Here is a 12228-nt window from a genome sequence, read left to right as displayed (position 1 = left end):
AGTCAATAGGGTAGACTGTTGTATTTGTTGGTTGCAACAGCAAACCTTAAGTTTTAACAAGATGGAGGTTTTCATGGAGCAAACATCAAGTAAGTGTCAGTCTTTCTTCACAATCCAGTTAACAAATTGATGTGAAATAAACCAGTATACATGAACATAGTAAGATATAAGGCTTGTATTAACCTTTAGCATGCTAGATAAATTGTCGTCTGCTGGAAATGTCGTCTGCTAAAATTGTAAAGTTCATTCAGTTTGCTCCAAAATTGGAAGAAATATTGTCAGAGTAGCAAACAGCTTGGAACCTGATCAGACGCCGATTTAATTGGCGTCTGATCTGGTTCCAAGCTGTTTGCAAAGGCTGTTAAATTTGCCTGCAGCAGGCTAAGGGTTAAAGTAGTTTTGTATTGTATTTAGTTATGTTTACAATTTAACATATAATTGTGTTGCTTTGACTACAGACTTACAAACGTGCCATATTTGATATTCGTGTTGTTGACAGCGGACCTAAAGACAGCTACTTACCTGAAGATGTGGACATGCCGCTGTATACAGAACCAATTGATAGGTATAACCACTTAAGCTCTCCTGTACTTTGTTTAAGCTACTAGTATAGGCGGATGGTCTGTCTTCAGTCTGCATAATTTCTGTGTTGGTGTGTCCATCCAAGTTAGTGCTGTGAAAGTATTTGACCTAATGTCATGAAACATCATAGGACTGTTGTTCAGCATGTGAAATGCATCTGGGCTTTTGTTATGGATTTCACTCAGCCAGACCAGTGGTATGGCTTTTGAATTAGTTAAAAATATGCATAATAAAGGGCCTAAAAGTTTGTATCTCATTCATCTCAAAAAGTATTTGACCTAAATTCATGAACCCTTTCAGCAATATTATTTAGCATGTGAAGTTGTGCACCTCGAGTTCTGTTTGGAATTTCATTCAGTCTAACCAGAGTTATGGCCCTTGATTTAAAATATGCATAAAGGGCCTAAAAGTTTGTATCATATGTTTCTCAAAAAGTATTTGACCTAGGGTGTTGAAATATTGAAGGAGTTTCATTCAGCATATAAAGTTGTAAACCTGGGGTTTTGTTTGTCATGTCACTGAAACAAATCCTTGTGTGTTTTGCATATTTTTCAAAAAGTATTTCACCTAGAGTCAATAAGGAATATTATTCATCATGTAAAGTTTGTTCGGGATTTCATTTTGCAAAACCAGAGTTTTGGCCCTTGACTTTGTCAAAAATGTGTACTCTGCGTCTAAAAGTTTGTGTTGCTTGTATCTCAAAAAGCATTTGACCTGGAATCATGAAATTCTATAGGAATTTTGTTCAGCACATGAGCTCCCTCCACCCTCGCACCACCACCAAAAAAAAAAAAAATTTCTACCCTAAGTTCATTTTGTCTTATAAATGTACTAGCAATTCTTCATACAGAGACATACAGAGACATTTATAGCAGAAAAAGAAATAATGAAATGCTTAATTTGTCCCAAATCACTGAAATATATGTAATGGTAATTATAGATGCTAGTAAGGATGTTAGGAAAGTGATGTTTTTTGTTACAGGGCCCTTTCAATCTACAGTGAGGATTATGGACCTACTCACATAAAGTTTGTTATAGAGTGGGACCCTGAGATGAAGAGAAGGTATGAAAATCAATGCTAAATCATACAGTTTTTTTTTTATTTAATTAATGTTTAACTTATACCATTTACTTACTTTCATTGACCAGTACTGAAGATCACTGTAATTTTTGTGTTTTGCCTTGTATAAAATACTTTCCATTACAACAAAGTCAGTATTAGTTTTGTTGTAATAAAGATACATAGAGTTAACAGCAACATATAAAATGGGTACAAAATGTAACCAGATGTTATATTTTGTCTTGTTGTTAAACAAACTAAGTACACATAGAAGATCCTGGCAGCCATGGTACATGTACAGTGCTAGTCATACACCTCATTTTGCAGTGATTTCATAAGTATATCAGTTTCATTTTAATTAAATGTATAAATAGACTAAGATGTACATATATATTCTATAAATAGACTGGTTGATGATGACGAGGATTATTTAGAAGAGCACCAGTCAGTGCATAAAGCTCGGCTCAGTCAACAACAGCCGTCCAATGTTAGTCTTGAAGATTGTCTCAAACTCTTCACAAAGGAGGAGAAGGTATAAGCATTTTTGGAACTTAAACTTATTTTGTAACCTTTACTTGTATTGATGAATGCTGAATAAGTTACCTACTGTACTTTCATTGGAACATTGGTTGGCATTTTATGATGCATTATAAAAGTTTTCAAATAAATGTGTATACATGTAAAATTTTAAGATGTTGATATTCCTACATTTCTCTAACAGTTATGTCAGTGGAAAAGCTTGCAAAAAGGGCAGGCTTCTTTGCGAGGTAATTAATTTAGGTCATTATTGAAATTTTTAACTTAGAAAGCAATCAGAAGTTTAGAGGAGTCATTTTACATGTAGGTGTTGTATCATTGTTTATACAAACTATATTGCAGGTCTAATGTCAAGCCTTGGAATGCAAATAATGCATTTTAACCTTTAGCATGCTAGGTAAATTGTCGTCTGCTGGAAATGTCGTCTGCTTAAATTGTTAAGTTCATTCAATTTGCTCCAAAATTTGAAGAAATATTGTCAGAGTAGCAAACAGCTTGGAACCTGATCAGACGCCGATTTAATCGGCGTCTGATCTGGTTCCAAGCTGTTTGCAAAGGCTGTTAAATTCGCCTGCAGCAGGCTAAGGGTTACCATCATTGTAGAGAATTTAAAATGGTATGCTCTTAGTTGCACTTGATATGTGAGTTGGTAATACAAAAATTCACATGTTATCATTGCAGCTTGGAGAAGGGGATGCTTGGCAGTGCCCTAACTGTGAGAAGACCCAGGAAGGAACCGTCAAGAAGCTAGGCCTCTGGTCAGCCCCAGATATACTTGTTGTACATTTGAAACGTTTTAGACATGTAAGTCTCATGCAGACAGTTTTGTTCTACTTTACAATGGATAACATCAGGTTGTATGTATTATAAGGCTTTAAAGGCACTGTAGGGTAGTATATTAATTGAAATGTTTACCATGCTAAGTTAGGGGCCTGAAAAAGTAGGTAAATAATTCCAGTAATGTCACATTATCATAAAATGTTGCAGTTTTCATCAGGTGTCCCAAAGTTTATCAAAATTTTCTTTATCATATACCTGTAAATATTCTGTAAAAATGTAACTTTTATTTCACAAATAAATACAAACTGATAGAAATGAAAGTCTGAATTGTATATGAGCCGCGCCATGAGAAAACCAACATAGTGGCTTTGCGACCAGCATGGATCCAGACCAGCCTGCGCATCCGTGCAGTCTGGTCAGGATCCATGCTGTTCGCTAACAGTTTCTCCAATTCCAATAGGCTTTAAAAGCGAACAGCATGGAACCTGACCAGACTGCGCGGATGCGCAGGCTGGTCTGGATCCATGCTGGTCGCAAAGCCACTATCTTGGTTTTCTCGTGGCGCGGCTCATATATGGATGTCTGATTCCGTATCATGTCTATACCTGGACTTCTTTCATTAATACTCATGACATGTTAAATAAATAGTTTGAGAGTCAGTTTTGGTTCAGATGAAAAATAGGTGGAGCTGTTTGATGATTGAAATATTATAACAGTAGTTATGTCTTCCCCAGGAGTCATATTGTTTTTGCCCTGTCCGTCCGTCCGTACGTCACACTTCGTTTCCGAGCAATAACTGGAGAACCATTTGACCTAGAACCTTCAAACTTCATAGGGTTGTAGGGCTGCTGGAGTAGATGACCCCTATTGTTTTTGGGGTCACTCCGTCAAAGGTCAAGGTCACAGGGGCCTGAACATTGAAAACCATTTCCGATCAATAACTAGAGAACCACTTGACCCAGAATGTTGAAACTTCATAGGATGATTGATCATGAAGAGTAGATGACCCCTAATGATTTTGGGGTCACTCTGTCAAAGGTCAAGGTCACAGGGGCCTGAACATTGAAAACCATTTCCGATCAATAACTAGAGAACCACTTGACCCAGAATGTTGAAACTTCATAGGATGATTGGTCATGAAGAGTAGATGACCCCTATTGATTTTGGGGTCACTCTGTTAAAGGTCAAGGTCACAGGGGCCTGAACATTGAAAACCATTTCTGATCAATAACTAAAGAACCACTTGACCCAGAATGTTGAAACTTCATTGGATGATTGTACATGCAAAGTAGATAGCCCCAATCTATTTTGGGGTCACTCCATTAAAGGTCAAGGTCACAGGGGCCTGAACATTGAAAACCATTTCCGGTCAGTAACTTGAGAACCACTCGTCCCAGAATGTTGAAACTTAATAGGATGATTGGTCATGCAGCGTAGATGACCCCTGACGATTTTGGGGTCACTCTGTGAAAGGTCAAGGTCACAGGGGTCTGAACATTGAAAACCATTTCCGGTCAGTAACTTGAGAACCACTTGACCCAGAATGATGAAACTTTGTAGGGTGATTGGTCATGCAGAGTAGATGACCCCTAAGGATTTTAGGGTCACCCTGTTAAAGGTCAAAGCCACAGGGGCCTGAACATGGAAAACCATCTCCAATCAATAACTTGAGAACCTCTCGACCCAGAATGTTGAAACTTCATAGGATGATTGTTCATGCAGAGTAAATGACCCCTATTGTTTTTGGGGTCACTCCGTTAAAGGTAAAGGACACAGGGGCCTGAACATTGATAACCAGTTCCGATCAATAACTTGAGAACCACTTGACTCAGAATGTTGAAACTTCATAGGATGATTGAACATGCAGAGTAGATGACCCCTATTGATTTTGGGGTCAGTCTATTAAAGGTCAAGGTCACAGTGGCCTGTTCATGTAAAATCATTTTTTGGAAATAACTTGAGAACCACTTGACCTACAGTGTTGAAACTTAATAGGATGATTGGACATGCAGAGTAGATGACCCCTATTGATTTTGAGGTCACTTGATCAAAGGTCAAGGTCACAGGAGCCTGAACAGTGATTTGAGAACCACTAGGCCAAGAGTGTTGAAATTTAGCGGGATGACTGGACATGCCAAGTAGATGATCCCTATTGCAGCCAGCCATCAGTGTCTCTTTGACTTTCGCTCCTGACCCCTATTGACTTCTTGCCTATAGGACTTTGCATTGGGGGAGACATGCGCTTTTTTACAAAAGCATTTTCTAGTTTGATTTGGGATGTTTTTGGATCTCATGGATTTTACAAGACTGGATTTTATTCTGTACTGGTATGTGTCATGTGATCCAAACTTCAAAATCCACAGGGATCGAACTTAGCAGTCGCTAACTCGTGAAATTCAAGTAAGAAAAAAAAATGCGAGGAGGAAATCATGGCACTCAGATATTTTCGCGATCACATTTGAAAATCGTAGAAAGAACCTGAAACTTCTAGTAAAGTCAGAAGTCCAAAGAATAATTGAGTGCTTTGGTTCGTATTGTACTTCCGAAACCAGAAAGTCCCGTTTAGTCCAAACAGTGAACTTTTATATGAAACCAACCAACAATAAAACAACTTCATAAATTTAGCACGTAAACAGCCTTTAAATAATTGCTAGTGGAACCCATCATTTTGCTAGTGGGAAAAAAAGTTAAATTTGATCCCTGATCCACCCGAGCCGAATAAAACAGTCCAACTCAGGCTTCTTTTGCAATAACGCAATTATTTGAATGTTTTTTTTAGCTTAACTGTACAAAGTATACATTTTTAATTTTCTTCTTTCTTTTTTTGTACAGTCTGGCTTGAGAAGGAACAAATTAAATATCTTGGTGAATTTCCCAGTCACAGATTTAGAGATGGGTCATCATTTGTTACCTAAGGATGGTAGTAACCAGGATACCATTACATCTGACCTCTATGACCTTTATGCTGTCTCTAATCACTATGGTAACATGAGTGGGGGGCATTACACCGGTGAGTTATTTAAATTCTTTTTATGCCCCCAGGCATATAGCAGTTGAATTGTCTGTTAGTCCTTATGTCTGTCCATATGAACTAGATCAAATACAACCCACATTATTGACTTGATTCTTAATAAACAACATTTTTGGTCCTACAGTCCACATAAATGACCAAATTTAGTTCATACTCACACTCAACAATCCTTGTGCCAAGACCTACAAACTGACTATATAAATGACCTTGACCCTTGTATGACCTTCACATTCAAACTTCAAACCTTGATAAACAACATTTTTAGTAGTGATTAATGGTGATTGTCCTGTCCGTCCATTCGTCCGTCCGTACAAGTTTAACCAAATGGGACTGTTTCGTCTAGCATCAATACCCCTAACTAGATTGACTTGATACTAATGCAGGTGTAACCTGTGACCATTCCTCATCTTCAGACATCACCTGACCTCAGTTTGACCTTGACCTCATTTTGGACTTAGGTTGCTTTATATGGGCCATCTCTTGGTTAACCAAATGGGACCGTTTCGTCTAGCATCAATACCCCTTACTAGAATGACTTGATACTAATGCAGATGTAATCTGTGACCATTCCTCATCTTCAGACATGACCTGACCTCAGTGTGACCTTGACCTCATTTTGGACTTAGGTTCCTTGATATGGGCCGTCTCTTGGTTAACCAAATGGGACCATTTCGTCTAGCATCAATACCCCTTACTAGAATGACTTGATATTAATGCAGATGTAACCTGTGACCATTCCTCATCTTCAGACATCACCTGACCTCAGTTTGACCTTGAACTTGACCTCGTTTTAGACTTAAGTTGCTTTGTATCGACAAGGATGCCACCGGGGGCATCAAGCGTTTATTGAACGCAGCTTCTTGTTGGTTCTACATCCCACATAAATGACCCAATTTAGTACATTCTCACACTCAACAATCCTTGTGGCAAGACCTATAAACTGACTATATATATTTTAATGTCCATCTTCATATTTGTACCCCCCGACAACAAAGTTGTAAGGGGGGTATACTGGTTTCAGGTTGTCTGTCTGTCTGTCTGTCCGTAGACACAGTCTTGTGCGCACCATCTCTCCACTTTCCCTTGACACAATTTAATGAAACTTCACACAAGTGATCAGCAACAACAGTAGTTGTGCATGGGGCATGTTAGGTTCTTTCAAAAAAAAATTTTTGCAGAGTTATGGGACTTTGTTTTTTGCTACTACACTATATACATAGACACAATCTTGTGCGCACCATCTCTCCTCATTCCCTTGACACAATTTAATGAAACTTAACACAAGTGATCAGCAACAAGAGTAGTTGTGCATGGGACATGTTAGGTTCTTTCAGAAAAAAAAAATTGCAGAGTTACGGGACTTTGATTTTTTTACTGGACTATATACATAGAGTCGGCATATGCAATCTTGTGCGTGCCTAATCTCCTGAACCCATGCACACAATCAGTAACAACAGTAGTTGTGCATGGTGCATGTTAGGTTCTTTCAGAAAAAAAATTGCACAGTTATGGGACATTGTTTTTTTTTTTAACACACTAAATACATACAGTCTGCATATGCAGTCTTGTGCGTGCATAGTCTTCCGAACCCTTGTACACAATTTAATGAAACTTCATACAAGTGATCAGTACCAACCCTTGTTGTGAATGGTGCATGTTACGTTCTTTTAGATAAATATTCTGCAGAGTTATTGGACATCGTTTTATGTTACCATACTATATACATACATTATGTCAGTGCGTGCGGGGGGTACATTCATCACCTTTAGTGATAGCTCTAGTTTATGTTGTTATGCAGCTAAGGTCTGTATAGATCTGTCTGTTATGCTAGATGTTACTTTATTGTTTGATAGGAACTTCAGGTATGTAACAATACAATAGCTACTTGATATGTTGTAATACATCCAACCTTCAAATTATGATTAATGGTTATTAAAGACTGACATATTGCTGCTGTTGTTTTTCAGCATTTTGCAGGAATCCAGTGGATATGAGGTGGTACGAGTATGATGACACACATGTAAAACCTCTCGAGCAGCGGGACATTGTTTCTAGAGCTGCCTATCTTCTGTTTTACCAGAGACGAAAACTTACACAGAGTACTTTAGATAATCTTCAGTCACAGAAGCACTGGGTGTTTTCTGTATATGGACCTCCAAGGTCAATGCAGGTAGTGACCTCTTCACCAGTGGAGGAAGTCAAGTCAGTAGTGAACTCCCCTTCTGGAGGTAAATTTGGTATTGATCGAGATTATTCAGACTATTATGTGGAAAGGGTAAAACTTGATGATAATGAGCACTTTCAAACTGTAAAACAGTCTAGGGGGAAATCTGAACCACCTCAGGATAGATATAGAAAAGAAGAACAACTCTTGTTGGAAGAATTGAGGTTAGGAATTAATTCACCTCATGGTGACCAAAGAAAAAGGTATGTCAGTTCTCCAAGAGAACCTGAAGGAAGAGATATAAATTCGCCAAGGCGTGATGAAATGGGCATTAACTCTCCAAGACAAACTGTTAAACATGAATCTCCTAGGAAACAATTATTTCCAAACAAAAATCAAAGTGTTGCTTCCCAAAATCAATATGTTGATGAGATTATTTCAAGGACAAACAGCAGAAATAAAACAACTGTAGCAGAACAAATTGTACGTAGCAAACAATCTGACGATAAAGTAGATGGTATTGTGTCGTCACCACATAGTGTGAAAAATATTTACAGAAGATCAGATAGTGTCGATTCAAGTAAGAACAGCCACTCCTACACATCGGGGAGTGAAATTAGTCCCACAGATAGTTCTCCGCCATCACCTCTAGATGAGTACAGTCGGAATGCTGCTGCCCTGTATCAAAATCAAGCTAACAGAAATAAATCAAATATTTTGAATAATGAAAGAGATAGTGTTCTTATGAATGGACATGTGCCAAACAGTTCAAAGTTAAAACTCCATTCAAATCAAATTTATAAAGACAGCCCTGTATCGGGGGCTGGAAGACAGAGTGATAATCTACCGAAAACTGATAATCAAAAAGTAATCAATAGTGTTCCTAAAGTTGATAAACCTCCTTCTAGACCAGATATATTCTCCACTCCACAGCAAGTTCGTAAATCACCTTCACCACCTGTTATGAGTCGTGCCTGGTCTACTCCACAACCACAAAGAAAACAGTATTCAGACAATAAACCTCCCATGGACAGGCAATTCTCTGTACCACCTAGAGCCCCTTTGTCTCAGTATGAAAATCAAAGACTTGAGATAGAAGGTCATGCAATAATGGATAAACAGCCAAGAAGCATACCTGTAGAAGTACATACTAGTGCTGATAAGCCCCCTCTCCCTGTTAAAGCTAGTCATACTGCCCATAGGCCTAGTGCTACTGCACAAGAAAGTAGAACTGTTTCAAATAGGCCAACCTCTGCTTATGCTAGAGTCCAAGAATATAGTGACAACAGGGTGCCAGACTATAGCGATAAACCAGTAAGCTCAGTTGAGCATAGACCTGCTTCAGGTCAAAGCAGGGAACCAGCCTACAGTGATAGTAGACCAGTTATAATTGGTCATAGAACTGAAGACCAGTCTAACAGAGGCAGAAGTGACCTTGATGCAAGAAGGTCAACAGGCAGAGGAGAAGTTAGAACCAGAAATAGATCAGCAGACAGACAGGGTAAGTTTTAGAATTGCATTACAAAGACAAATGTCTGTATTTATTTCTGATTTAAAGATTTTCAGACATAATTTAATTGGTTAAGTGAATTATCGTGGTAGTCATGTACTTCTTGGCATTTTAATGAACAAGAAAAAAGAAACTGAAAAACATTTTTTTTATAAAAAAAATTAAGATACCAAATTTTGCAGCAGTCTACTTTCATTTTTAGCTCGACTATTCAAAGAAAAGTAGAGCTATTGGACTCACCCATGCGTCCGCGTCGGCATCCCGATTTGGTTAAGGTTTTGTATGTAAGCTGGTCTCTCAGTAACCACTTGTGCGAATGGATTAAAACTTCACACACTTATTCACTGTGCTAAACTGACCTACATTGCACAGGTTCCATAACTCTATTTTGCTTTTTTACAAAATTATGCCCCTTTTTCGACTTAGAAATTGTTGGTTAAGGTTTTGTATGTAAGCTGGTATCTCAGTAACCACTTGTGGGAATGGATTGAAACTTCACACACTTATTCACTGTGATAAACTGACCTACATTGCACAGGTTCCATAACTCTATTTTGCTTTTTTACAAAATTATACCCCCTTTTCGACTTAGAAATTGTTGGTTAAGGTTTTGTATGTAAGCTGGTATCTCAGTAACCACTTGTGCGAATGGATTGAAACTTCACACACTTATTCACTGTGATAAACTGACCTACACTGCACAGGTTCCATAACTCTGTTTTGCTTTTTACAAAATTATGCCCCTTTTTCGACTTAGAAATTCTTGGTTAAGGTTTTGTATGTAAGCTGGTATCTCAGTACCCACTAATGAGAATGGATTGAAACTTCACACACTTGTTCACTGTTATGATCTGACATGCACTGTGTAGGTCCCATAACTCTACTTTGAAATTTTTTCAAAATTACGCCCCTTTTTCGACTAAGCAGTTTTTGGTTAAGTTTTTGTATGTAAGCTATTATTTCAGTATCCACCTATGGGAAAGGATTGAAACTTCATGCACTTGTTCACTTTATGAGCTGATAAGCACTGTGAAGGTTCCATAACCCTTTCTCCCATTTTTACAAAATTATGCCCCTTTTTCGACTTTTGTATTAATTCAATTGACAAGGCTGTTGAATAGTCAAGCGTTGCTGTCCTCCGACAGCTCTTGTTAGTTTGGCTGTACAAAGTATGTGAAGAGCTTCCATACTTGGCCCGGCATCTGCATCCAGAGCTTTGTGACATTTTTCATACACTTTAACTTTATCTCTGTTATTACATGGTTTGCTTCAAATGTAAAGTAATTGTTCCTAATCTTCACCCACATCATATAACACAAGAGCCAAAACTGTCACACTAATATTTCATGAATTATGCACCCTTTCACTTACAGTTATAGGTTAAATTGTTGATGTAATTTAACTTGTGTCTCTTATTATTTCAAAATGAATTTGATTCAAACTTAAAATAATTGTTCTGTATCATAGCCCATGTCATATAACATAAGTTGCTTTACTCTGGCAGAAGTAAACCATTACGTATGTCCTGTTTATACTTATAAATTCTTGTTAATGTTTTTATACACTTTCACTCTATCTCTGTTAGTACTAAATGGATTTGACTGAAATAAGCTATAGGTTTAGTTTCCTCAAATAAGCCCTACTTCATTAACTATTATCGAAAATAGTGGAGCTCGCTGTCACTTTACAGCTGTTGTTCCATGTACGGTGTGATAAAGTACATGTTTACATTTAGATTGTCCATCATGCTTAACTGTCTATGTATTACACTGCAATGTTTTGTTGTCCCCCCCCCACCCACCGCCATGAATGGTGGGGGCATATAGATTTGGTCTTATCGGTGCATCCGTCCGTCCGAAGTTCGTGATGCACCTAGCTCGAAAAGTATTTGATATAAATTGATGAAACCTTGCATGAGTCTTTATCATGATATGAACTTGCGCACCTCCTATTTTTCATCTGACTCTGCCCCCTATTTTCAGAGTTATGGCCCCTGAAATAGTCAAAAATGCACATGTTTACCTTGTGACACGCCTAGCTCAAAAAGTATTTGATATAGATTCATGAAACCTTGCTTGAGTCTTAATCATGATATGAACTTGCGCACCTCCTATTTTTCATCTGGCTCCGCCCCCTATTTTCAGAGTTATGGCCCCTGAAATAGTCAGAAATGCACATTTTCACCTTGTGACACGCCTAGCTCAAAAACTATTTGATATAGATTCATGAAACCTTGCATCAGTCTTAATCATAATATGAACTTGCGCACCTCCAATCTTTCATCTGGCTCCTACCCCTATTTTCAGAGTTATGGCCCCTGAAATAGTCAAAATTGCACATTTTCACCTTGTGACACGCCTAGCTCAAAAATATTTGATATAGATTCATGAAACCTTGCTTGAGTCTTAATCATGATATGAACTTGCGCACCTCTTATTTTTCATTTGAGTCTGCCCCCTATTTTCAGAGTTATGGCCCCTGAAATAGTCAAAAATGCAAATTTTCACCGTGTGACATGCCTAGCTCAAACAGTATTTGATATAGATTCATGAAACCTTGCATGA

The 12228-nt window shown here is 38.0% G+C and overlaps 2 protein-coding genes across 2 annotated transcripts in view; both read left to right on the top strand.

Annotated features, from left to right (window-relative positions):
• LOC123564283 (kelch-like protein 2) overlaps positions 1 to 12228 on the top strand; it is a 318752-nt gene that overhangs the window by 190861 nt on the left and 115663 nt on the right. The window lies entirely within an intron of this gene.
• Positions 1 to 12228, top strand: part of LOC123562274 (ubiquitin carboxyl-terminal hydrolase 31-like) — a 29553-nt gene that overhangs the window by 7401 nt on the left and 9924 nt on the right. The window contains exons 5-10 of the mRNA XM_053536892.1: positions 459 to 565; positions 1565 to 1645; positions 2048 to 2174; positions 2861 to 2983; positions 5792 to 5969; positions 7958 to 9655. Coding sequence (XP_053392867.1) covers positions 459 to 565; positions 1565 to 1645; positions 2048 to 2174; positions 2861 to 2983; positions 5792 to 5969; positions 7958 to 9655 — 2314 coding nt within the window. The remainder of the gene's footprint in view (positions 1 to 458; positions 566 to 1564; positions 1646 to 2047; positions 2175 to 2860; positions 2984 to 5791; positions 5970 to 7957; positions 9656 to 12228) is intronic.

This window comes from Mercenaria mercenaria, chromosome 2 (assembly GCF_021730395.1).
Source record: "Mercenaria mercenaria strain notata chromosome 2, MADL_Memer_1, whole genome shotgun sequence".
Taxonomy (NCBI): Eukaryota; Metazoa; Mollusca; class Bivalvia; order Venerida; family Veneridae; genus Mercenaria; species Mercenaria mercenaria.
This window is presented reverse-complemented; position numbering and strand designations above follow the sequence as displayed.